Genomic DNA, 26,814 nt, shown 5'->3' on the forward strand with positions numbered 1-26,814 from the left:
TGAAAAGATTTAGATTGTAAAGTTAATGTAGATTGTTTGTTGACTTTATTACATTAGGGACCAAATTGAATAAATCTAAAACCTTTCATGGAATTATGTTAGAAATAGAAAATATAAGGTCCCTAATGAGAATATGTGAAATTGGATTTTAATCCGAAGCTAGGAATTGAAAGTTATGCCTATCCTGAGTTTAGGGACTAAATTAAATAAAATATAAAGTCTGTGGGAAAAATAAAAAATAGATTTATTAGGATCATGCATCTCATAATATGTGTAATAATGTTTGTTATTGGTTTGTTAAACAAAATATTTATATAGATCAAGATTTGGATCAAAGTAGAGCTAATAAGGGAAAAGCAAAAATTACAAATTAGTCCCTAAATGATCCACTCGTTTTGAATTTTGAAAAGGTAAGATCATATGGAACTTACTATTTGATCTTGCATGATATGTATGCTTGTGTTTAATTTGTTATATATATTTGTTTGAGTATAATTTGAAATACTAGTGAATTTGGCATATATGGCTAGTAATGGATTGAATTGAAATATTATGTGATAATTGACTATTATGAGATAGTGTAAGGTATAACTATGAAAATTTGAATGATTGTAGGGTATGGAAACGAAAGTGTGATCATTTATAGGGTGTGATATGTAAATACAGATAATTACAGGGTATAAACATGTGAAAATAATTATTTACAGGGAATGGTAATACATATATGTATAATTGATGCCCATGTGAACTTAGTAAAATGTTAAGGATACGATAGCCATGTTAATAGGGTCATATGCGTGTTTGTACGAGATATGTGAGTGTACAAAGATTATTACAGGTTGTATCGAGATCCAGTATTTGTTGCGGATCATTAAGTATTATACGTCTCTACGGAGACTTTGGTATGGTGGAGGGATGTATTAGCATATGAATATGCATTTGATGCCTATAGGTTTTGCACTTCGGTGCCTTTATGTAGTGTAGTTTAAGCTCTTACGAGCTATCTAGTGTGGTGTAGTTCACCCATGTATCCAAGTTCGTCTTATTAGGGTTCCATCGGGTGAAACATTATAACTGAAATTGAAAACTTGAAAATGTAATGAAAATGGATTCGAGAAAACAATCTGATATGGCATTGAAATGAATAATGTGAAATTGGTATAAACTTATAATTTGATAATTGAATATGACATTGAAATGAATTAGGTGAAATTAGCATGATCTTATGAATTGATGATAGAATATGACATTGAGATGAGTTACGTGAAAGTGATATAAATTGGTTATGATTTGAGCTTTTCTTATAATGTCTAATGTGCATGAATATTTATGCCCACCTTGTTGTTATTCTAAGTGCCATGCCCTAGCCAAATTTATGCCAAAACTAGGGTAGCTAACATGCTTGTGTATGATCAAGGTAAGCATATTGTTTTCCATTTGAACTTAGCACATGTATGCCTACTCTAATTGTTTTCCCTTATTGTAGATAATCAACTTGCAGAACTCTCAAAGTGGGATCTTTGTGGACATCACACTATCTTTGAACATGTAGAATTATGTTCATTTTGAGTTCAAGTATTATGAAATGTATATAAGGGCACATTGTTGTGCAAATGATCATTTTTGAGTGGATAATTTATGTGGTAATTGTGGTTGTGGTTGAACTTGTATGTTAAGCTTGTAACACCCGACCCGCGTCCGTCGCCGGATTAGAGTTACGAGGCATTACAAAACAAAGCACACATTCAAAAACACATAAAACCCAATTTAAACAAAATGATCATGAGCAAGCCATTTTTAAACCAAACCGATCACAAGTATGGAAATTAAACCATTTTCGCATGGCTATTTATATATTATGATCCAAAACTAACCAAAAACATAATCAAGCCTATACATGCCATAAGATCGAGTTCAACTTTAACAAAATACCAAAAGAAGTCGATAGTGTGATAGACTATGCTGATGATCCCCGAGCTCGTAACGCGACTCCAAAATCTATAAAACAGAGGTAAACAAAAACACACACAATAAGCTATTAAAGCTTAGTAAATCTAAAGCTTAACAAATTATATAAAGAATTAAAAAAAAACAATTAAACAAGCTCTTGGTATATCAATTGAATTTAAAAAAAATCACATATATATTGTCTTTTGAATATTTGCTATTCATAATCCCCTTATTTATAATCAAACATATGAATTCACAAAATACAAATCACTAAACTCATATATAAATATAAACAATATGTACACCACCAATTTATATATATATGCATTCGTCAAAAGTCCACTTACGAATGCATTACATATTATTTGTATATAATCATATGGATACGAAATTTTCATAATTTAAAACTTAATCTATATACATTTCAATTATGAATAACCGAATGCTTATGTATTTGCACCAAACAAATTATCATAACCAAATGAATATACATATACATCAAATAAATATATTCAGATATAATCACATTTACCAATATATATATATAACATCGAGTACAAACATATTCCTTAAAAACATATATCAAATGCATATATAAATTTACTATATGCATATAACCAAATATATATAATTTCATATATAACAAGTGCAATAAATCGTGTATATATATATAAATATATATATACTCTCTAAATATAATAACAAGTATTTATCTGTTCATCAAACTTATTTATCAAATATATATACTTGATCTTCAAATATATATATTATTTACATATCACGTACATATTCAATATATTGAATCCAGTAATATAATCACCGGCATTTAGCCTGCTAGGTTGTAAAACCTGATTTAATACACCGGCTTTTAGCCTGTTAGACTTATAGCCCGAATAATTTCACTAGCATTAAGCCTGCTAGACAATGAGTCCGAATTATATCACCGGCTTCAAGCCTGCTAGACAATAAGTCTGAATTACATTCGATCACTTTATATTAGTCGTTCAAACTAACAACCTCATGTATTCATTTCCATTCAAGAACTTTCGCATGAATAAATTCACATAATCGAAACTTTCTTAAACATATATAAGTTCCATACCTAAATTCATTTCAAGAACATATTTGCATATACTTGCTTCATCGCATTTCATAATATCTTACACATATATCCTACCTAAATTCGGATTAAGCACCTATTCATGTATGTAAACATATCCAATCAAATATAGCATATACATATATTTTCAACTCGCACGTAAACATACCTATTCAATACTACATATATACTCATGAATTACATGTCTTAAATTAATCCCAAAGGTTTATACACGTATATACATATATATGTATATTCGAACTTTAATAATACATGCATATCATTCATACTTTATTTTATTTCAATCAACATGCTTTTAAAATAAAGTTCAACAAAATACAATACATTTACATACCTATATACCGATTTAATAACATTAAATAGCTACTAGACTTACCTCGGACAGTGAAAAATTGAAATCGGATAATTAGTCGAAAATTTTGGTTTTTCCCCGATCTAGCTCCGATTTCTTTGGTTCTTGATCTAAACATATTCAAAATGAGCTAGTTTAAATATTATTAACTTCAATTTAATCTGAAAAGACATAAATGGGAAAATTACAAATTTGCCCCTAACATTTTACATTTTTCACAATTTAGTCCACATTTATACAAAACACAAAACATTCAAATTTTTACTATACTAAGGTTAGGCCGAATCTTCATTATACTCATACAAGTCCATGCATTTCATTTATTTCATATTTTAGTCCTTCAAAAATTTATTTTCACAATTTAACTCTAACTACTCAATTTCACCAAAACTTCCAATACAAAACATATTAATCTAAAATATATCTTTCATTATTCATCATCAAACATCACATAACACAAATGTTCATCAATGACACAACTCAAATATTCATCAAAATTAAAAATTCAAACATGGGTCGAATAGTATTCGAAACAACGATATCAAAAACGTAAAAATAATCAAAAATCGAACAAAGAACTAACCTTAATCAACAATAGAAATGCCAAACCCTAGAAAGCCATGAATAAATTCCCAAAGTTTCCTTATTCAGCCAAAGAGATGAAAATGTCTTATGATTTCTTTACTTATTTTAATTATAAGATATAATTTAATATTTTACTAAATTAACCTTATTATAATAAATACTTATAACATATATATTATGGAAAATGTTGTCATATACCACCCACTAACTAAATCTTGGTCTAATTACATCTTTAGACCTCCCACTTAAAAAGACAACAACAAATAGGTGCTTTTAAAATTTAACCTCAGACTTTTATTTTACGCGATTAAACCATTTTCATCGAATTGAACCTTCAAACGATTAAATTTCCACACGAATTTTTCACACCTATAACTTAACATATAATAAACATTAAAAATAATATTAAAATATTTTTTGACTTAGATTTGTGGTCCCGAAACCATTATTCCTATTAGTGTCAAAACTGGATTGTTACAACTCTCCCTCCCTTAGGGATTTTCGTCCCCGAAAATCTTACCGGTGAATAGGTTTGGATAACGCTCCTTCATTGTATCTTCTGACTCCCAAGTTTCTTCTTCAACTCCGTGTTTATGCCACAATACTTTAACTAACGGAATTTTCTTATTTCGTAATTATTTAATCTCACGAGCCAGAATGCTAATCGGTTCTTCTTCATATGACATATCAGAGTTAATTTCAATCTCCGCCGGACTAATCAAATGTGAAGGATCAGATCGGTATCTACGGAGCATCGAGACATGGGATACATTGTAAATCTTTTCTAACTCCGGTGGCAACAATAATCTATAAGCAACCGGCCCAACACGCTCTATAATCTCATACGGTCCAATAAATCTCGGACTTAATTTACCTTTGCGACCAAATCTGAGTATTTTCTTCCACGGTGAGACTTTCAAAAACACTTTGTCTCCGATCTGAAATTCTATATCCTTTCTTTTCAAATTCGCATAGGATTTCTGACGATCCGGTGCTGATTTCAGACTGTCCCGAATCACTTTCACTTTCTGTTCAGTCTCTTTGATCAAATCAACCCTGTGTATCTTGTTTTTACTGAGCTCGGTCCAATATAATGGTGTACGACATTTACGACCGTATAAAGCCTCGTAAGGTGTCATTTTGATACTAGATTGAAAGCTGTTATTATATGCAAATTCAATCAAAGGTAAGTATCGTTCCCACGTACCTTCAAACTCGAGAATGCAACATCTCAACATATCCTCAAGTATCTGAATGATTCGCTCGGATTGACCATCTGTTTGTGGATGAAAAGCTGTGCTAAAATGTAGTTTTGTACCTAAAGCATATTGTAGTTTCTTCCAAAATCGTGATGTGAATCTCGGGTCTTTGTCCGAAACAATAGAAATAGGCACACCATGCAATCTCACAATTTGAGAAACATACAAATCAGCAAGTTTATCGAGCGGGAAGTCTATGCGAATCGGAATAAAGTGTGCCGATTTTGTCAACATATCAACAATAACCCAGATTGCATCTTTCTTGCTCGGTGTCAACGGTAAACCGGATACAAAATCTATCGTGACTCGATCCCATTTCCATTCAGGTATCATGATCGGTTGAAGCAATCCAGATGGTACTTGATGCTTGGCTTTTACTTGCTGACATATTAAACATTTCGAAACAAAGTCAGAAATGTCTCGTTTCATACCATGCCACCAATAGTGCTGTTTCAGATCGTTATACATTTTCGTGCTACCCGGATGAACAGAAAATCGACTATTATGAGCTTCATTCAAAATCATCTGAATTAACTCTGAATTTTTCCGAACACATAATTGGTTTCTGAATCTCAAACAATCCTCAGCATCAACTAAAAATTTTGAATCAACATTTAAGTCACACTCAGCTCGTTTTGCAATTAAATCATCATTGACTTTCTGAGCTTCACAAATCTGTTGAACAAATAATGGTTTTGCTTTCAACTCAGCTACTATCGCACCATCATCAGACATAGCCATATGCGTGTTCATTGCACGCAAAGCAAACAGTGATTTTCGACTTAGGGCATCAGCAACAACATTAGCCTTTCCTGGATGATAGTCAATCACAAGCTCATAATCTTTCAGCAATTCTAACCATCGGCGCTGTCTCAAATTCAGATCTTTCTAAGTCATCAAATATTTTAGGTTTTTGTGATCGGAATAAACATGACATTTTTTGCCAAACAGATAGTGACGCCATATTTTTAACACAAATACAATAGCAGCCAATTCCAGATCATGCGTCGGATAGTTCTTTTCATGCGGCTTTAACTGTCTCGAGGCATAGGCTACAACTTTGCCTTCCTGCATCAAAACACAGCCCAAACCATTTAAAGATGCATCACTATAGATAACAAACTCTTCACCCGATTCGGGCTGAACTAAGACTGGAGCTTCGGTCAAAAGAACTTTCAACTGATCGAAACTTTTCTGGCACTTTTCTGACCACTCAAACTTAACATCTTTTTTTAGTAGCTTTGTCATCGAGGTCGCAATCATAGAGAACCCTTTCACGAACCGTCTATAGTAACCAGCGAGCCCTAAAAAGCTTCAAACTTCAGAGACATTTTTCGGAGGTTTCCAATCAAGTATAGCTGAAATTTTACTCGGATCAACCCGAATACCCGATGCTGATACAACATGGCCCAGAAAACTAACTTCGTGTAACCAGAACTCACATTTACTAAACTTTGCATACAACTGTTTATCTCGTAAAGTTTGTAACACAAGTCTCAGATGTTCGGCATGCTCGATTTCGTCACGAGAGTAGATTAAAATGCCATCTATAAATACTACCACAAATCGATCCAGATACTGTCTAAAGATCCGATTCATCAAGTCCATGAATATAGCAGGTGCATTAGTAAGTCCGAAAGGCATAACCAGAAACTAATAATGTCCGTACCTCGTTCGGAAAGCAGTCTTTGGCACATCAGAGTCTTTAACTCGCAACTGATAGTAGCCTGATCTCAGATCTATCTTCGAAAACACAGTAGCCCCTTTCAACTGATCGAACAAATCATCAATCCGTGGTAACGGATACTTATTCTTTATAGTCACCTTATTGAGCTGCCGGTAATCAATACACATTCTCATCGTTCCGTCTTTCTTTCTCACAAATAGAACTGGTGCACCCCAAGGAGAGAAACTCGGTCGTGCGAAACCTTTATCAGTCAACTCTTGCAACTGTACTTTCAATTCTTTTAATTCAGTCGGTGCCATACGGTATGGAGCTATCGAAATTAGATTCGTCCCTGGTACTAACTCAATACCAAACTCTACCTCTCGAATAGGTGGCAAACCCAGTAATTCTTCGGGAAACACGTCTGAATACTCACACACAACTGGTACGGATTCAATCTTTTTTTCGGTCACTTTACTATCAAGAACAAATGCAAGGTAATATTTATAACCTTTTCTCACATACTTCTAAGCCGACATCGAGGATATTATTGTTGGTAAACCATTCAGATCAGTAGATTCAATCCGAATAATCTCATCATTCCGACACCGTAGATCAATAGTTTTCCGTTTGCAATTTACAATAGCATCATGCAGAGTTAACCAATCCATACCCAGAATTATATCAAACTTGTCGAATGGAAACAACATCAAATTAGCAGGAAAACATAAATCTCGAATTATCAACGGACAATTCTTGCACACTTTGTCAACCAAAACACACCGGCCCAGGGGGTTCGGTACTTTAATTACAAACTCAGTAGACTCAACAGGCAAAGTCTTACTGAATACTAAAGTCCCACACATATAAGAATGAGTCGAACCAGGATCAATCAATGCAATAACATTAGTATCATAAAGAGTGAAAGTACCAGTAATAACATCTGGAGAAGAAGCCTCCTTTCGAGCAAGGATGGCATATGCTCTGGCAGGTGTACGAGCCTCAGATTGAACTGTCGTGTCCATTGTCCCTCTTTGACTACCACTAACATTACCCGTATGCCTGGGTAGTCTACCTCGTACTGACACATTACTCGATCTAGTACTCTGTACAGTATTTTACTCGGCCACCATCAGACACTCTCGAATAAAATGATCCTTTGATCCACACTTAAAGCAAGACCGATCATGTAACCTGCAATCTCCTGGATGCCATTTACCACAATGCTTGCACTCTGATCTATTTTTTCGAACATTACCCATACTAGCAACTGAAGTAGCTCGTGAACTCACAGGGGGTCGATCTCGATCATGTTTAGAAAACCCTGCAGTAGCTTTAGATCGGCTATAATCCTCTCTGAATTTCCTTGAGGCTGACTGGAACGATTTACTAAATGATCTTTTACAGGAATCTCGAGCTTCATAGTCAGCTTTCCTCTTCTCTTTTCCGAGCTCCTCGGCTTTACAAGCTCGTTCGACAAGTACTACGAACTTTTTTATCTCAAGTATACCAACTAACAGTTTAATATCTTCATTCAGCCCATCTTCAAATCTTTTACACATAATAGCTTCGGTCGAAACACACTCTCGAGCATATCTACTGAGTCTCACAAATTTTCGCTCATATTCTGTCACTGTCATACGACCCTGTTTCAATTCAAGAAATTCCTTGCGTTTCTGATCAATGAATCTCTGGCTGATGTATTTCTTACGGAACTCAGTCTGAAAGAATTCCCAGGTCACTCGCTCTTTCGGAACCACTGATACTAGTGTATTCCACCAGTGATATGCAGTGTCCCGTAGCAAAGATATGGCACATTTCAAGCACTCATCAGAGGTGCAAGATAACTCATCAAACACTCGAATAGTATTATCGAGCCAGAATTCAGCTCGCTCAGCATCATCATCATCAGTGGCTCTGAACTCTTCGGCCCCGTGTTTTCGAATTTTATCAACAGGAGGCTTAAGTAATCTCATCGGATCACTTACTTGAGGTATAACAGGAACCGAAGATGGATTTGTCGGGGGTGGAGGTTGTTGTGCAACCGGATTAGTTCAGACATATTGAGTAAACCAGTCATTCATCATTTGGTAAAAGGCTTGTTTAGCCTCTCCCTCCTAGTTACTCGAGGTCAGTCGAGAATCTACCGGCTCTGTCCCTTGCGCGGGAGCAAGCGCTATACTCTCAACATCATCGGCTACAGCTCGATCGGGATCCATTATTATACGAAAACACATTTTTAGACGTCAGAAGTCATCACACTATCTCAGTATAAAATATGGCATGTATAGTTAGACTCATACACACTACATTAGTCCTAGAATCGACTAAATCGTAGCTCTGATACCAATAAAATGTAACACCCCGACACGCGTTCGTCGTCGGATTAGAGTTACGAGGCATTACTAAACAAAGCATACATTCAAAAACACATAAAACCCAATTTAAACAAAATGATCATGAACAAGCCATTTTTAAACCAAACCGATCACAAGCATGAAAATTAAACCATTTTCGCATGGCTATTTATATATTATGATCCAAAACTAACCAAAAACATAATCAAGCCTATACATGCCATAAGATCGAGTTCAACTTTAACAAAATACCAAAAGAAGTCGATAGTGTGATAGACTATGCTGATGATCCCCGAGCTCTAACGCGACTCCAAAATCTATAAAACAGAGGTAAACAAAAACACACACAGTAAGCTATTAAAGCTTAGTAAATCTAAAGCTTAACAAATTATATAAAGAATTAAAAAAAACAATTAAACAAGTTCTTGGTATATCTATTGAATTTTAAAAAAAAAACACATATATATTGTCTTTTGAATATTTGCTATTCATAATCCCCTTATTTATAATCAAACATATGAATTCATAAAATACAAATCACTAAACTCATATATAAATATAAACAATATGTACACCACCAATTTATATATATATGCATTCATCAAAAGTCCTACTTACGAATGCATTACATATTATTTGTATATAATCATATGCATACAAAATTTTCATAATTTAAAACTTAAACTATATACATTTCAATTATGAATAACCGAATGCTTATGTATTTGCACCAAACAAATTATCATAACCAAATGAATATACATATACATCAAATAAATATATTCAGATATAATCACATTTACCAATATATATATATATAACATCGAGTACAAACATATTCCTTAAAAACATATATCAAATGCATATATAAATATACTATATGCATATAACCAAATATATATATAATTTCATATATAACAAGTGCAATAAACCGTGTGTATATATATAAATATATATATACTCTCCAAATATAATAACAAGTATTTATCTGCTCATCAAACTTATTTATCAAATATATATACTTGATCTTCAAATATATATATTATTTACATATCACGTACATATTCAATATATTGAATCCAGTAATATAATCACCGACATTTAGCCTGCTAGGTTGTAAAACCTGATTTAATACACCGGCTTTTAGCCTGCTAGACTTATAGCCCGAATAATTTCACTGGCATTAAGCCTGCTAGACAATGAGTCTGAATTATATCACCGGCATCAAGCCTGCTAGACAATAAGTCTGAATTACATTCGATCACTTTATATTAGTCGTTCAAACTAACAACCTCATATATTCATTTCCATTCAAGAACTTTCGCATGAATAAATTCACATAATCGAAACTTTCTTAAACATATATAAGTTCCATACCTAAATTCATGTCAAGAACATATTTGCATATACTTGCTTCATCGCATTTCATAATATCTTACACATATATCCTATCTAAATTCGGATTAAGTACCTATTCATGTATGTAAACATATCCAATCAAATATAGCATATACATATATTTTCAACTCACACGTAAACATACCTATTCAATACTACATATATACTCATGAATTACATGTCTTAAATTAATCCCAAAGGTTTATACACGTATATACATATATATGTATATTCGAACTTTAATAATACATGTATATCATTCATACTTTATTTTATTTCAATCAATATGCTTTTAAAATAAAGTTCAACAAAATACAATACATTTACATACCTATATACCAATTTAATAACATTAAATAGCTAATAGACTTACCTCGGACAGTGAAAAATTGAAATCGGATAATTAGTCGAAAAGTTTGGTTTTTCCCCGATCTAGCTCCGATTTCTTTGGTTCTTGATCTAAACATATTCAAAATGAGCTAGTTTAGATATTATTAACTTCAATTTAATCCAAAAACACATAAATGGGAAAATTACAAATTTGCCCCTAACATTTTACATTTTTCACAATTTAGTCCAAATTTATACAAAACACAAAACATTCAAATTTTTACTATACCAAGGTTAGGCCGAATCTTCATTATACTCATACAAGTCCATGCATTTCATTTATTTCATATTTTAGTCCCTCAAAAATTTATTTTCACAATTTAACTCTAACTACTCAATTTCACCAAAACTTCCAATACAAAACATATTAATCTAAAATATATCTTTCATTATTCATCATCAAACATCACATAACACAAATGTTCATCAATGACACAACTCAAATATTCATCAAAATTAAAAATTCAAACATGGGTCGAATAGTATTCGAAACAACGATATCAAAAACGTAAAAATAATCAAAAATCGAACAAAGAACTAACCTTAATCAACAATAGAAATGCCAAACCCTAGAAAGCCATGAATAAATTCCCAAAGTTTCCTTATTCGGCCAAAGAGATGAAAATGTCTTATGATTTCTTTACTTATTTTAATTATAAGATATAATTTAATATTTTACTAAATTAACCTTATTATAATAAATGCTTATAACATATATATTATGGACAATGTTGTCATATACCACCCACTAACTAAATCTTGGTCTAATTACATCTTTAGACCTCCCACTTAAAAAGACAACAACAAATAGGTGCTTTTAAAATTTAACCTCTAACTTTTATTTTACGCGATTATACCCTTTTCATCGAATTGAACCTTCAAACGATTAAATTTCCACACGAATTTTTCACACCTATAACTTAACATATAATAAACATTAAAAATAATATTAAAATATTTTTTTGACTCGGATTTGTGGTTCCAAAACCATTATTCTGATTAGGGTCAAAACCGGGTTGTTACAAAGCTTGACATAAAACTTATTTGACGCATGGTTTTGGTCATGTTTGATGTAAGTATGTGCGATGATCTTAAACTTGCATGAGTTTGGTATGTTAAAGGTTGCAAAGTGATGTAGTTGGGCAAGATAAGTTAATGAATGGTTTGAAAATGGTATGTTTGAATGTTAAGAATGAAATATAGTTTAGTTTATGGTTTGTTTCGATTCATGTTAAGACCATATAAGTTTTTTTTTTCAATTTGCATAGGTAAAATGTATGTGAATTTGAAATGAGGTAGCTTGATATGACTAGATTGATAAATGACTTGGATGAGTTTCAATGATGATCATGTGTTGTATGTTATATTAAATGCTTGGTTTCAAATGTTCATATGTTTGGATTGGTGTAGATGGATATGGAATGATGTTGTATTAATTATGGAATGATGTTATAGAAGTAGATAAGTGTTTGTTAGGAAGCATGAAAAATATGCCAATGTGTTCTTTGCCAAAATAGAGGCAACATCATGAGCACGAGTCCTCAACATTGTGACATAGATCGATAATGAGTGACGTTGTGACGTTGAGGTGTCTGAAGTCGCGACGTAACTCAGTGACTGATGATGTCGCGGCGCCAACCCTCAAGTCTAAAAACTTTACAATTTGTCCTTAATTCGACTTCATGTTAGAAAAATAGCTTTTGCAAGCTTGTATGAGACTCAGAAATGATTATGTAGCATAGTATGAATGCATAATATACTTATTTGCATGTGTAAATGGTTGTATGATGTATAATTGATTGTAAATTTTCTGGCAACGGATGTGGCATCCTGTAGCTTGGACCTAATAACCGGGTCGAGTATAGGGTGATACATTACTACACCTTTTTGTTTTTTCTCACACATTATTGTACATCATACCTTAACCTCCTTATCAACTTCTTTTGCATCATTCTTTCTCAATTAAAACATTACCCATTATTAGAGGTGTTTGTGGGGTAGGTTGAGCTTAGACCAATTTTAAAAAACTTTTTCAAGTCTAAGCCCAACTAGACTTGGCTTGTCGAAATGGTTTGTTTCATTATTTTTAAAAATTGATAAAATATTTTATTTAAATTTAATTATAAGATATGTAAAATATTAATTTAAAATTTACATAGTTTTTATTTTTTGAACAGTATACTGGAGTAACCTATGAATACCTCTACCCATCGCTCACCTTAAGTCATTAAGCACTGAACTTGTTATCGTCACTCAAACCTCTCACTTAACCGTCTACACAACTACAACCATCATCACACTTTAATCTCCTCATTTCTTTAATACCCAAACCAATAATTCCGAACCAACAAAATTAATAAACTTTTTTTATATTTTTAATAAAATTTTAAGAAATTTTTATTTTATAAACATTTATTAATTTTTAATAAATTTTGTAATTTTGATAATTTTCTATTTTATTTATACTTTTTAAATAATTTCTATTTTTTTATAATTTATAATACTTAATGATGTTTTAATTTTTTTTATAATTTTTATTTTTTAAATTAAGATGAAATAATCAATTAAGCCCTCGTAAAATAATAAAAAATTAATTAAGTCCTCACAAAATAATAAAAATTTAATTAAGCCCTACATATCATTTTTCCATTCCAACTTGTCATGTCATCAATTTTCCATATTAGCTTGCCACCTTAGGTACCATATTAGCACGTAACGACCTGTGAAGGGCTTTAATGGAAAAATAAATTCAAGGGGCTCAATTGGATACAAATCATGATTCAAATGGCTTAATTGGATACACTTTTCGACCCTAGGCTTAATTAATTTTTTAAATTATTTTCAGGGGACTTATTTAGCATTTTAGCCATATAATTTTGCACTATTATAAGATCATGATACAGGGGTAATTTAAAAATTTTACAAAATTTAATTTAACCAATTTTGAAATGAATCCACAATATATTTTTAGAATATTACTCCTATAAAAAGGAGAATGAAAGGAGTCCCTGCTAGTTTTGATCATGCCAAATGGAGTTTGAAAATTTGAGCTGTGTTATCCTTATAAAAATAAATAAACTAACAAAATCTTAGGGATACTAAGCAAAAATATAATAGAAATATTTAGTTCAGATTAACTTTTAACAGGGTAAATGAGTAATAAATATAATATTTTAAATGGTATGTGTTAACTTTATTAAAAGTTAGGGTAAACTATAAAAATAATCATTTTTGTTTGTCTCAGATTATATTTTAGTAACTTATGTTTGAAATGTTACGTTTTAGTCACTTACATTATCGTTTTGTTACAAAGTGGTCACTCTACCGCTAAACTCTATTACCTCCCTAACGACAGTCCTACGTGACAATCCAAATAGGTTTTAAATGCCAACTTGAATGTCTAGTTGCTAGGATGAAAATAGGTTTTTAATTAAATAAATTTAATTTGGACTGCCACGTAGGACATCCAAGTTGGCATTTAAAACCCATTAAGACTGCCACGTAGGATAGCTATTAGGGAGATAACGGAGCTTAACAGTAGAGTGAGTACTTCGTAACAAAATAATAATGTAAGTGACTAAAACGTAACATTTTAAACATAAGTGACTAAAATATAATTTGAGGAAAACAAAAGTAACTATTTTTGGAGTTTACCCTAAAAGTTAATTTAATTTGATTCTTTATGATAATAAAAGGACTAATTCGATAAGATTGGTATAATAAAAGGGACCTTTAAGTAGTTTTACCAATAAGAAAACATGAAGGGAGAGAAGGATATATATGGAAAAGCAATTTAAGAAGGAATAGGAGAGCAGTTTCAGAATGACAATTATACAGAGTCTATAAACCAACCAACCTCAAAGCAAACATAGAATGTTCAAGACATAACTCGCAACTGGACTCAGTTATTAAACACCCAGTCCAAGCAATTCCAGGTCTCGATCTCCCCAGTTTTCAGCACTAATGGCTAAGCCCAGGTCTTCCCGCCTTCCGCCTCGGAAATCCTCATCCTCAATCATGTTTCTAGCCATGCTTGTCATCTTTACCTTCCTCATTTTGATTCTTTTGGGCCTCGGAATCTTTTACATTCCTAGCGGTGACTCCCGAAATTCTCCTAAGCCCAACGATTTGAGCTCCATTGTGCATAACGTCGTCGACAGGTTAGTTTTCTTTTGAAAATTTTGGTTGTGTTGGAAGGCGATCTGATAATAACCGCGGTTGTTTTGAAGCCATTTTTTCTTTTTCTTTTTTGAATTGCCAGAAGTTATGTTGATGAAGCCAGAGGAGAACAGTGGGTTGAAGCCATCTCTTGGGAGCCTAGAGCTTTTGTCTACCATAATTTCTTGGTCAGTTTCTCAAAATTTTTGGATGAATATTTCACTTATTTTCTTTGTTCCTCTTCAATTTTATATTTAACTCTAACCGAAACGGTATTGCGATTGACACTACTTGTGAAGCAAGCGATCTTTTTTTTTTTTTTGTAAGCCATTAGCCTTTTGAGATATTTTATTTCGAATTTCAAGCTTAGAGACACTTCTTGTATTCTAGTACTTGAAACTGAAAATGCAATGGGAATTATGTATAAAGAAATGCATCTTAAATATTCTTAGTAATTTGGGGATCCCTGTGATATAAGATGATTTAGGGTGCGTTTGGATGGGCGATTGGTATGGTGCGGTGCGTTTAGCTTAGTTTTTGTCTCACGCTACAGTATCGCTACGGTATCTAATCTCACCGCCACATGCACCGCCCATCCAAACTCACCCTTAATCCAAGGTGAAAGGGAAGGTAGATAAAGTTCATACTTTTAACATGTATCTTTTAGCTAAACCTAAACTAACTTCTAGTTGTAAAAAAAATTGGCAGTCCATGGAGGAATGTGAATACCTGATCGATCTTGCCAAGCCTCATATGAAAAAATCAAAAGTTGTTGATAGTAAAACCGGGAAGAGTGAAGATAGTAGGTATGTAATTATTACTGTGATTTGATATATAGTTTTGTTTTTGTTTCTTCTTTAACTCTTCTATTATATTAGATGTCATGGATGTTTGCGTGCAGGGTACGTACAAGTTCTGGAACATTTCTACCTAGAGGACGTGATAAGATTATTAAGAGCATTGAGAAAAGGATTGCGGATTTTACCTTCATACCAGTTGGTCTGTACTAGTATCTGAATCTATCTGAATTTATCAGTCACAATTGTTTTTAATGCCTTTACTAGTGTAATTTCTTCCTTAGGGTCTGCTTTAGATCAGTTTCTTTCTTTATGCTATCCATGGTTGTAAAGTTACTCATGGCAACGCAATAATATGCAGAGCATGGGGAAGGACTTCAAGTTCTCCACTATGAAGTTGGCCAAAAATATGAGCCTCACTATGACTACTTCAAGGATGAGGTCAATACTAGGAACGGGGGCCAGCGCATAGCTACTGTCCTTATGTACCTGTAAGTACCATGAACATATAACATACCTTTCCTGTGTTTTATTATCCTAGTGCATTGTGTGGAAGTTCACATTTGCTCTTTTTCTACTTTCTTTAAACGTTTTACAGCTCAGATGTTGAAGAAGGAGGAGAGACAGTGTTTCCTTCAGCAAAGGGGAACATCAGTGCTGTGCCTTGGTGGAATGAATTATCTGAATGTGGAAAGGGAGGACTTTCTGTGAGACCAAAGATGGGTGATGCATTACTTTTTTGGAGCATGAAGCCTGACGCAACTCTGGATCTTTCAAGCCTGCATGGTTAGTTCTAGTCACAAATTAAATTGCTGCCAAGGGTCCTTTAATTCTTGAATGACATGACTCATGTCCCTCATCTGTCTTGTTGCATTACTTAATTTATCACAAGTTAATATCAAATCTTCCCCCTACTTTCTCTTCTTTTATTTTCTAGGATAATTTATAACTTACTATTTTAAGTTATCCAGGAGGCTGCCCTGTGATTAGAGGAAATAAGTGGTCGTCTACAAAATGGATGCGTGTCAATGAGTACAAGGTTTAAACAACCGTTATACAGGTAACTTTTCTATCTAGTATTTCACTTATCAAAATTACAAATATACCAAAAGAAAAGCTGTATGCCAACCGGTACGGTATCGCCCATACTGATCTAGACCCCTTAAGTTAGGCTGATGATTATGAATATTAATTTGTACCATATGCTATATTGGTATGCATCTTAAATTGAGCATGACTCTGCATTAAACAAGAAGTAGGTTCATGAAATGGTATATCTAGATGATTTTAAAATGAATAAGAGTTGACCTGTCGGAACAGATTGCTGAAGGGACCTGATTTCTTCTTTGTTAAGAGAAAGGGAACAGAAACCCCTATTCCTGCATTTGCCCCTCAATCTCCCATTGTTCTTGACACAACTTTCATGAGGGTATTCATGCTAGCCTTGCCTGTAAATGATCTTCATACATAATCTTAAATCCTTCTTTTTTTGGTTCATAGTTGACAGAACTGACTTGGATTTCTTACTATCTTGAGTGTACGCTGGAAAGTTAAAGAGCTCCAGGGACCATTGTGCTTCAAGGATGGGGCAGTGCTTGGCCCTTTCCTCTCTTCATTTTTTGTGTAGTCGCAGTGGTGTGTTATCATGCTTACTTGGATTCATGCTCCAACCTTGTTTGTGTTCCTTATCTTTTTTAATTTGTTTCTGTTCCATTTTTTACCTCAGTAAAGCGATTTAATATTTTACTACCACTATGCATTCAAAGTGTAATAATGCACAAGGACGGATGAGTATAATGACTATTAATGAGAATCAGGAAACTAGTGATATTGACAAAATCAGATTCCTTTCACATTTTCTATGCCCTGTGTGCCCTCCTTGAAACTTCCATTTCTTGCAAATCACGGCATCAAATGCTAACACTTCTTACAGTAATCTCATTCAATGATTATAAAATCAGATAAGATTAAGAGATTTGCTTTGAAAGAAGATTGAATTCATTGAATCGCTGCAGATTTTTGGTTATCGGTTCAATTGGCAATTTCAATTATAGTAAATCTAAACATTACATACAGTAGATAATTAATAAAAATATGAGTTTGATTTAATGGGGGTTTTTACTAAATATTATAAAGTCATAATTATTTATCAAAATAATATGAGTTCCAAATTGTTTATGAAAATATATTAAAAAACAGTAATTTGGTTTTTTTTTTTAATTTTCAGCCAAAGGGAAGCCCAAGTTATCACAATTGATGGCAGCTGACAATTTGATGTCAATTTAATCATGCACGGTTCGTTTCATATTATTTAAGTAATTAATCAATATTTTTATAATATGTGTAAAAAGGCCGATTTGATGACATGTCATTCAATAAAAAAATTGAGATCAACGTTTCTAACTTTTATCATTTGGGAAAAAATTAACATATTTGTTTTTTTGGTTAAAATCGCCATTTTACAATATATGTGATAAAAAAAATGGCACTAATTTTCTGAACAATGTTTCCATTTAAAAAGCCTGGTGAAACTAAAAGCCTTGTTTTATAACATTGAAATGTTACACAAGTTTTATTTTTGATTGGCTTGATTTGATCTTTTATCATTCTGACAGCTTAAAAAGTCAACGTAAAATACATCCTGAATTGAAAGAGACAGTCGAGGTTCAATCCTGCTGACCTAATGCGACCATATTATGAACCCCACTTAACTCTGTTTCTTAGCTTCTTGGTAACGACGCCGTTTTCAACTTTAAAATCTGCAGCCGTTAGTGACAGGGCATAGGAAAGAGGTGTGGCCTGGGTTGATTGGTAGGTAATAATAACAATGACATTAATACCATACGCATACCACATCCTCACGTAGACATGACTGCCCAACCTCAATCGAGACGTACTCACATAGCTTACCTTTGTGGGAAACCATTAATTCCATAACAACACGTTACAGTGAAAGATGAAAAGATAAAAGACATGCCAATATTATATATATATATCCATGAATTGGTCATCATCTAATGTAATCAGCACATCTTGGTTTAACAAAATTCATGTCTGCATTTTCTATTATCTGAAACTGGCATTGCCTTGCCTTCAATCCCAACCCACCTCTGTTTCCAATTTTTTTATTCAATTTAAACTTTTGCTGCAAACTTAATAGTTTCAGTTCACAAACCCCATTTAAATGTGCAGCAACCACGGTTATGAAATATTTCGTCAAACTCCGCAACCATACACTACACAGCCTAATCACTGTTTTGCGCCGATCAAGTTCCTGATGACATACTGCAGAATGCCTCCGTGGTTGAAATATGCCAGTTCCACCTGCATTTTAGTTCAAGTAACCAATGCTTCCTTCAGTGAATCAGTGGGAAAGAAATTTGATTATTCAAGGATGGAGCACAGCTCCTTCAGCCTTTAACAAAAGCCAAGAAATGACAAAATTGTTTTCATATTAGTACGTACCTCTGTATCAAATCGTACAGTGCAGGTGAATGACCTGCCACTGTCTGTAGCCACTGTCACGTCTTGGCCAGGTCGAATTTCGCTCACACAGCTTGGAAGATCAATTATGTAGCGCTCATGGCCAGTCAATCCAAGAGTGTCAGCATCCTCTCCAGACTTGAAACATAGGGGAATGATGCCCATGCCCACCAAATTACTACGGTGAATTCGCTCAAAACTCTTGGCAATGACTGCTTTTACACCCTGAGTACATCATCATTAATGGCATTATTAGGAGAGCGCAAACTGCATAGAAATAGAGGAGCAAGATCTACAATTTGTCGCTCAAACCAGCAGTGGTTCAGGAAACAACAAGATATGTATATATATAAACAAGCACCATCGAATGGTGCATTCTTGTTAGTCAAACCAGTAACGCACCAATAACATTGGACCTTTTGCAGCCCAGTCTCGAGAACTTCCACTCCCGTATTCAGCACCTGCCAAAATTATGGTATCCTGTCCTGCAGTCTTGTACCTCTGTTAAATAAAATTTAATTCTGTTACAATTCACTTATAAAAATCCACTTTACGTGGAGAAGCTCAACAACTAATAAAAATATTTAAATGCAACTTCAGCACGATGATTTCTATAATATAAAAGCATTAACTTAATAGTTAATAGAACCCTCAAGCACGATGAGGTAAATGCTCTTTTCTGCTAAAAACAATGAGATGAATGCTAGTCATACAAATAAATATGACGTCCTCAGATAGATCATAATGCAGAGGTTATATTTTACTGGTAAGTCATAATATGTGAAACATATGCTGAATTAAGATTAGAAATTTACCATGGCAGCATCATACACAGATAGTTTCTCTCCAGTGGGGATATGAATTGTTTTAGGCCCAACTTCTCCTTTCAATAGTTTGTTCACAAGTCGGATATTTGCAAAAGTACCCCTGGCCATAATTTCATCATTACCACGCCGACTTCCATAAGAGTTGAAATCTCTTCTATCTACCCCATGCTCCAGTAGAAATTTGGCTGCAGGGCTATCTTTGTGGATGCTACCAGCGGGGGAGATGTGATCAGTTGTGATACTATCTCCAAAGTTAAGCAAGCAGTAGGCATCCTTCACTCCATGTGGACCTGGAGGTGACATGGTCATGTCCTTAAAGTAGGGTGGCTCATGGATGTAAGTTGATGTTGGGCTCCACGCATAAAGGCTACCAGAGGGTACAGGTAACTGATTCCACATGGGATTTCCTTTGGTGATTGCTTCATATGTAGCTTTAAACATATCAGGCAGCACACTTGATTGAACAACCTGAGGACAGAACAACAATGGAAAACAGTATTAGTCCCTGATATTTTAAGCCTAGGAATAAGGGTAAGCAGGCCCAGTAGCTCACATTAGCCACTTCTTCACTAGAAGGCCAAATATCCCTGAAAAAGATCTTTTTTCCATCTTTCCCTGTACCAATGGGTTCTGTCTCAAAATCAATATCTACCTGCAACATTGTGTCTATTGAGAAATATTCTTGATCTTAAGAATAAACAAGTGAATGAATAAAGAAAGAGGTTAAAAAATAAAGCGGCTAAATTATGATAACAAGAAGACATCATAGAAGGTATACAACTCAATTTCAAGAACATAAATTCATGAACGGAGATCCAATTATAATAACATGAAGGTACATACAGTGCCAGCAAGAGCATAGGCAACAACAAGAGGAGGAGAAGCAAGATAGTTAGCCCTTGTCAAAGGGTGTACACGTCCTTCAAAGTTTCTGTTTCCTGACAACACAGCTGCAGCAACCATATCTGGACGCATGTAGAAAACAGCCAATATGTCAGCTTCAAGCATTCTTATGCAAGTATAACCAAGTATATTCTTGTTAAAAAATTTACCATTTTCAGAGATAGCAGATGCCACAGATTCATCAATATCTCCGGAATTCCCAATACATGTAGTGCATCCATATCCAACTATATGAAACCCTAACTGATTCAAATACTTCTGCAAGCCACTGCAGTGAATTACTGAGTTAGCAATATGAAATAAAGAAGAGCATTTATCATATGGACAATATACTCCTCCAGCTTAATAAGTACCTCTTCTGCAAGTATTTGGTTACAACCCCAGAACCTGGAGCCAGACTTGTCTTGATCCATGGCTTGACCTGTTAAAGGAATGATCCAAAAATATGCAACAAGGCTTATTGCTCCGATAATTGTACCATGTAAACATTCTGGCTAGAAAAAGTTACCTCGAAACTTCTAGGTCAAAATATCATTTTAAGGCAAAACAAAAAATTCATATTTTTCCATCGAATAATTTGCTATTTTAAAGAGATTAACCTAAAAGAGAATTTTCTACCTTTTAATAACATAATCCTTCGAAATCTTCCAAGAGAATAATGGTTGAATTTTACAATTTTAAGAGTAGCTCATACTGGCAATGTTCAAAAATATGAAACAGACAATCTAATTGGCAATAAACAAAGAATCAACATTGCTGCAATCAAGGGCCATCTGACCTAGTTGATCTATCACTTCTGATTTTCCCATTATCAATTACTTCAACGATGAAAAGATTCATACATGTAGACATAAAGGAAAGCAGAGAAAGCCTACCTCCAATCCTAATTCACAGGCCTTCTTTGCTACCAGAGCAGCTCCTAGCATCACACTAGGATTTGAAGTATTTGTGCAACTAGTAATAGCAGCTATAACCACATCTCCATGCCTCAATTCCGCTGGAGTCCCATGAAATGAAAACTTTGCAGCCTTATCCTGAGATTCCTTTGGTATAGCAAATCCCTGTAACAAGAGATGCAGGGAACATGAACAGGGGAAGAGAACAGTAGAGGAGGAGGATGCACTAAACAATTTTTTTCAGCTCCTCTTTTGGTAAGAGAAAACTCAGGGACCAGACAGTTCTTATTATATGATCAGATGATATACCATTTCCACACTATTCAAGAATTCATCATTTGTGTCTAAGCATCACACTCAAGTTTTAGAATAATCAAATAATATCATCCCACCTTTAATAGTAGATTTGAAGAGTGTTACTTTATATGCACATAGTAATCTTAACATTTAAATGTCCCCATCACCACTTCAGTGTTCCTAGAAGCACACTCTTCCCAAATTTATAAAGATCATACCTTAAATCCAACCCTGTTGTCTAAGCATGCCTGCCAATCCGCTTTCATTTCTTTCAGAGGAACTCGATCATGAGGCCTGCAATAGAGCAATCAGATACTCAGACAAACCTTAATCACAGGAATACCAAAAATTAAACAAGATTTTTCATTTTAGAGAAGATTGCAGTTTCTAGATATCAAAAAAATAAAACTTTACCTCTTGGGCCCTGATATACAGGGTTCAACTTCCTCAAGTTTCAATTGCAGGTAGGAAGAGTACACTTTCTCAATCTGAGGCTGAGTTTAGGAACAAATTCTTAGTTGGGAACTGTATGCTGAAAATTTTTTAATCATAGAAGAAAGAATGTAAGGAATATTTACCTCATTGTAGTCTACAAACATCTTATTGGCCCGTAAATAAGATTCTATCATTGCAATCTACATGATTGTAGTAAGTCAGTAAACTAAAGGTCGATGCATCAAATGAAACAAAGTTTTTTTCTAAGGGGCTTACAGTCTCCTCACTCCTGCCAGTCAATTGCAGATATTGCAGGGTGACATGATCCACAGGGAAAAACCCCATGGTTGCACCATACTCAGGAGACATGTTGGCAATAGTTGCACGGTCTGCTAATGACAATTCACTCATGCCTTCCCCTGTATAAGGATAGAGGGATACATTTACGATTAGATAAAAGTAGCACAAGAAGCAAAGAAGAAGTTACCACAGTGTTTGTATTGAAGACCATACCATAGAATTCGACAAACTTGCCAACAACCCCATGCTTCCTCAGCATTTGAGTAACTGTCAACACTAAATCGGTAGCTGTCACACCATCCCTCAACTTTCCTAATAGTTTAAACCCAACAACACCTGGCAAGACCATGCTCATGGGCTACATGCAAAAAGGCAAGTGTACAATCATTAACTAAGGAGTTTTACTAATCAAAATTAAAGTTCATGCTTTCAGCAATGTACTAAGAGAAAGAAGAAATTTATTAATGCTAATTGGACTCTTAGCCACATAAAGAGCTCCATAAATTTTCTTTTTCTTCCTTCCCCCTCCTTTCCCTCCTTTTGTAATACGTAACCTATTAATAAGTGGAGTAAGTAATTAACCTGGCCAAGCATGGCAGCTTCAGCTTCTATACCACCGACTCCCCAGCCAGCAACACCCAAACCATCAATCATAGTTGTATGAGAATCTGTTCCAACAACGCTATCAGGGTAAAGCACGCCATTTGTGTTGAAAACGACTCTTCCAAGATACTCTAAATTGACCTGTAAACCAAGAATAGAGAAACTTGTTTAAGGAATAAGGACACAAAATGCCGGTAAACACTTGTATTCTGTTTTCTTACTAAACAAAGCCAGTCAGTAGCAGTATGAAATTCCTTTCCCCCTTCACACTATAACAAATCATTTGCAACAATAGTAGCATTGATTTATTTATTTACAGCCAATTAAGAACTGATTATGATCTCTTAATGTAGCATAAAAAATGCTTGTTACCTGATGTACAATTCCTGATCCGGGGGGGACAACAAGCATGTTATCAAATGCACTAGAACCCCACTTGAGGAAAGCAAATCTTTCTTTGTTCCGTTGGAATTCAAGTTCCATGTTTGCTTGCACTGCATTTTCTGACCTTGCCACATCAACCTGAACTGAATGATCAATAACAAGATCTACAGGAACCTGCAAACATCATAATTTCATGATAAACCAATGATTAGAACAGTTTTCCAGGTTAAAAAATCACAATTTAAAAAATTAAACATTGCTTTGATTAGTCCAATAGCACCCCTAAAACTAAGGGCATAACTTACCAAGGGATTTATTTTATTAGAATCACCACCAAGCTTGTTCATAGCATCTCGCATGCAGGCGAGATCAACAACAGCAGGAACACCAGTAAAATCCTGAAAAAAAGAGAGAAAAAAATGAATCAGAGAACAATATTAGAAAACAAGTATTCCTAGCAATGCAAGTTAGCATTAAAAATAACTCATCATTATCATTAACACAATACCATCGTGGTAAAATTTCGGATAACCAACAGACCTGAAGAAGCACTCGAGCTGGCTTAAACGGAATCTCAACTTGTTTGGGAGACGTGTTCTCCCAGTCAATGATCTTCTCAACATCCTTACTCTTAACTTGAAACTCATCGCAGTTACGGATTGCGGATTCAAGAAGTATTTTAATAGAGTAAGGAAGTTTATCTGCACAATAAGCATCAAAATCTCAAATCAACCAAAAGATAACAGGCTTTGTTTGAATGAAGATAAAGAAACACGAAAAAAAAGTGAAAAGCGAGCTTCTTGGGTTTGAATAATATCAGATTAGCTTAAAAAAAGCATAGATTTAATTCATTTTACTCACTTGATTCCCTTTCCTACTTCTTATCGGCAACCAAACGAAGTTTAAAATCTAAAAGAAGAAACTAACCGATCCTTGGATCATTGAGAGCAGGTAAAGAATAGTATTTGCCGAATTCACCACCCTGCGGCTTCTCCAAAGTCTTCAAAATGGAATTGAAAGGATTTGCTGAAGCTAAAATTGAAGTTTCAAAACCAGTTAGATGAGTATGTATCTCTAAAAAAGTAGCAAAAAAAAAAAAGAGAAGAATGAGAAAAAGGAAACTGATATCATTCGAGTAGAGTACATACCCATGGTAATCAGCCAATAAACGATTGATTGATGAAAGCAAAGCGAGATCTAAAAGAGAATGTGAGATTTGGGTTGAAGGCAGGGGTAGGTGAGGCTTCGTTCTCCGTGAACTCAACCAAACACAAGCACTTTAAAATGATTTTTTAAAAATCCTTTTTTATTATTTTATATAAGATAATGCTGAAAAGGAGAGCGGAAAGGCTTAAGGAAAAAAAATCAAAGCAAAATTAGGATATGTGGGAATACGAAGTGGTCTGCTTTGTCGTGTTTGCATATTCGATTTATTCTGATCTGTATTTTTCTTTTTAATATTTTTTTATTAACTTTCAACAGCTTTTGGCTTGTGCTTGGCAAATGCCACTTTCTTTTTTCATTTAAGCCCTTAAACATTTTGCTTTATTTAAATAAATACTTAGATTTGACCCTTTATCTAAATAAACCCTTGTATTTTTTCCTGGTATAGCCACAGGTAAAATAAATCCTCCTCAACAATTTTAAATTTAATTCAAATACTTCTATTTTTTCCAACTATTTATCGGTAATTTTTATAAATAAGCTTTGAAAATTTAATTGCTACTCACTCAATCAATTCTTTAATCCATCATTAGGTAAAAACAGGCCATTCTCCCTTATATTGTACATTTAAAATTTTTTAACATTTAATATTGCGTAAAAGTGAAGTTGATCCTTCTTTCTTTTATTTTATTTACTTTATACTTTCAGTTTTGATCTTCATTTAACATGAAATTTAAATAACTAAAAATCATTTTAAATATAAAAATCATTTTATACTTTCTCATGTTCCATGCTCCATCTTTCGGTTTAGTCTCCTCCAGAAATGAGATGGATAAAGCTTAATTCTGATGGAGAGGTGTCACTCTGTGTGCAGCATACATCCATTGGAGGAGTTCAAAGGGATTCGAATGCAAATTGGTTATGTGGATAAGTGATGAGCTTCGACAAGGAATCAACTTTTAAAGTTGAAATAAGAGCGATGGTGGAAGGTCTTTTCATAATACGGGGAAAAGGCTTAAAAATGTCAAAGTTAAATGTGATAATACACTTTTGGTTAAATTGATTTTAGGAGGGGGAAGCTCCAATAGTAGTTTGGTGGAATTAAGATTACTACATAGTTGCTGCGTAGGAAATGTGAAGTAAGAGTTCATCATATTCCAAGGGATAAGAATGGTGATGTGAATCACATGACTAAAAATGTTGCAACAAGAAACTCCTCGTTCCAATTGTTTGAAGCTCCGCCGGATTCGATAAAAGATGTGTTGGTTGCTGATTGTAATGGTTCTAATTCAATTTAATATGGACGGGCTGATGTAATAGCTTTATGCTGTGTTTTTTCTACCAAAAAAAATTAATAAAAATAGAGGCGTGTAAGCATAATTAATTAAAAATGAAATGAAATTATTAAATAATATTAAAATATAACTTTTAACAGACAATCGATTGAATTGTTTACACATTCAGAATTATATATTACTTCTAAAGTCAAT

At 33.8% G+C, this 26,814-nt stretch overlaps 2 protein-coding genes across 4 annotated transcripts; one reads left to right on the top strand and one right to left on the bottom strand.

Moving 5' to 3' along the window:
* The first annotated feature begins 14,834 nt into the window (after positions 1–14,834).
* On the top strand, positions 14,835–17,871 carry LOC107945793 (probable prolyl 4-hydroxylase 10). Of its 2 annotated transcripts, none has more exons than XM_016879921.2 (8): positions 14,835–15,237; positions 15,339–15,423; positions 15,944–16,041; positions 16,137–16,234; positions 16,394–16,523; positions 16,631–16,818; positions 17,004–17,092; positions 17,533–17,871. In XM_016879921.2, exons 1-7 carry the CDS (start codon positions 15,041–15,043, stop codon positions 17,075–17,077), a joined length of 870 nt encoding a protein of 289 aa, XP_016735410.2. In that variant the 5' UTR covers positions 14,835–15,040; the 3' UTR covers positions 17,078–17,092; positions 17,533–17,871. The 2 variants fall into 2 exon arrangements, with proteins under 2 accessions (XP_016735410.2, XP_016735411.2); XM_016879922.2 differs by having other exon boundaries at positions 14,877–15,237; positions 17,353–17,871.
* Positions 17,872–18,989: 1,118 nt separating this feature from the next.
* Positions 18,990–25,582, bottom strand: LOC107945794 (aconitate hydratase, cytoplasmic). Of its 2 annotated transcripts, none has more exons than XM_016879924.2 (20): positions 25,309–25,582; positions 25,088–25,186; positions 24,701–24,861; positions 24,466–24,558; positions 24,149–24,334; positions 23,756–23,917; positions 23,387–23,531; positions 23,150–23,292; positions 23,017–23,073; positions 22,853–22,932; positions 22,657–22,732; positions 22,121–22,306; positions 21,599–21,666; positions 21,395–21,513; positions 21,186–21,307; positions 20,896–20,994; positions 20,331–20,810; positions 19,918–20,016; positions 19,498–19,740; positions 18,990–19,356 (listed from the first exon to the last, which is right to left on the bottom strand). In XM_016879924.2, exons 1-20 carry the CDS (start codon positions 25,310–25,312, stop codon positions 19,282–19,284), a joined length of 2,697 nt encoding a protein of 898 aa, XP_016735413.2. In that variant the 5' UTR covers positions 25,313–25,582; the 3' UTR covers positions 18,990–19,281. The 2 variants fall into 2 exon arrangements, with proteins under 2 accessions (XP_016735413.2, XP_016735412.2); XM_016879923.2 differs by having other exon boundaries at positions 25,088–25,192; positions 25,309–25,580.
* Positions 25,583–26,814: the final 1,232 nt, after the last annotated feature.

Source organism: Gossypium hirsutum, chromosome D12 (genome assembly GCF_007990345.1).
Source record: "Gossypium hirsutum isolate 1008001.06 chromosome D12, Gossypium_hirsutum_v2.1, whole genome shotgun sequence".
Classification (NCBI taxonomy): domain Eukaryota; kingdom Viridiplantae; phylum Streptophyta; class Magnoliopsida; order Malvales; family Malvaceae; genus Gossypium; species Gossypium hirsutum.

Coding starts and splice junctions, on each gene's coding strand:
- LOC107945793 (XM_016879921.2), top strand. CDS start 15,041: ATGGCTAAGCCCAGGTCTTCCCGCCTTCCGCCTCGGAAATCCTCATCC. Junction 15,238..15,338: donor GTGCATAACGTCGTCGACAG/GTTAGTTTTCTT, acceptor TTGAATTGCCAG/AAGTTATGTTGATGAAGCCA. Junction 16,042..16,136: donor GGGAAGAGTGAAGATAGTAG/GTATGTAATTAT, acceptor GTTTGCGTGCAG/GGTACGTACAAGTTCTGGAA.
- LOC107945794 (XM_016879923.2), bottom strand. Junction 22,933..23,016: donor TGTTTGTAGACTACAATGAG/GTAAATATTCCT, acceptor TCCTAAACTCAG/CCTCAGATTGAGAAAGTGTA. Junction 19,357..19,497: donor CTGTACGATTTGATACAGAG/GTACGTACTAAT, acceptor ACTAAAATGCAG/GTGGAACTGGCATATTTCAA.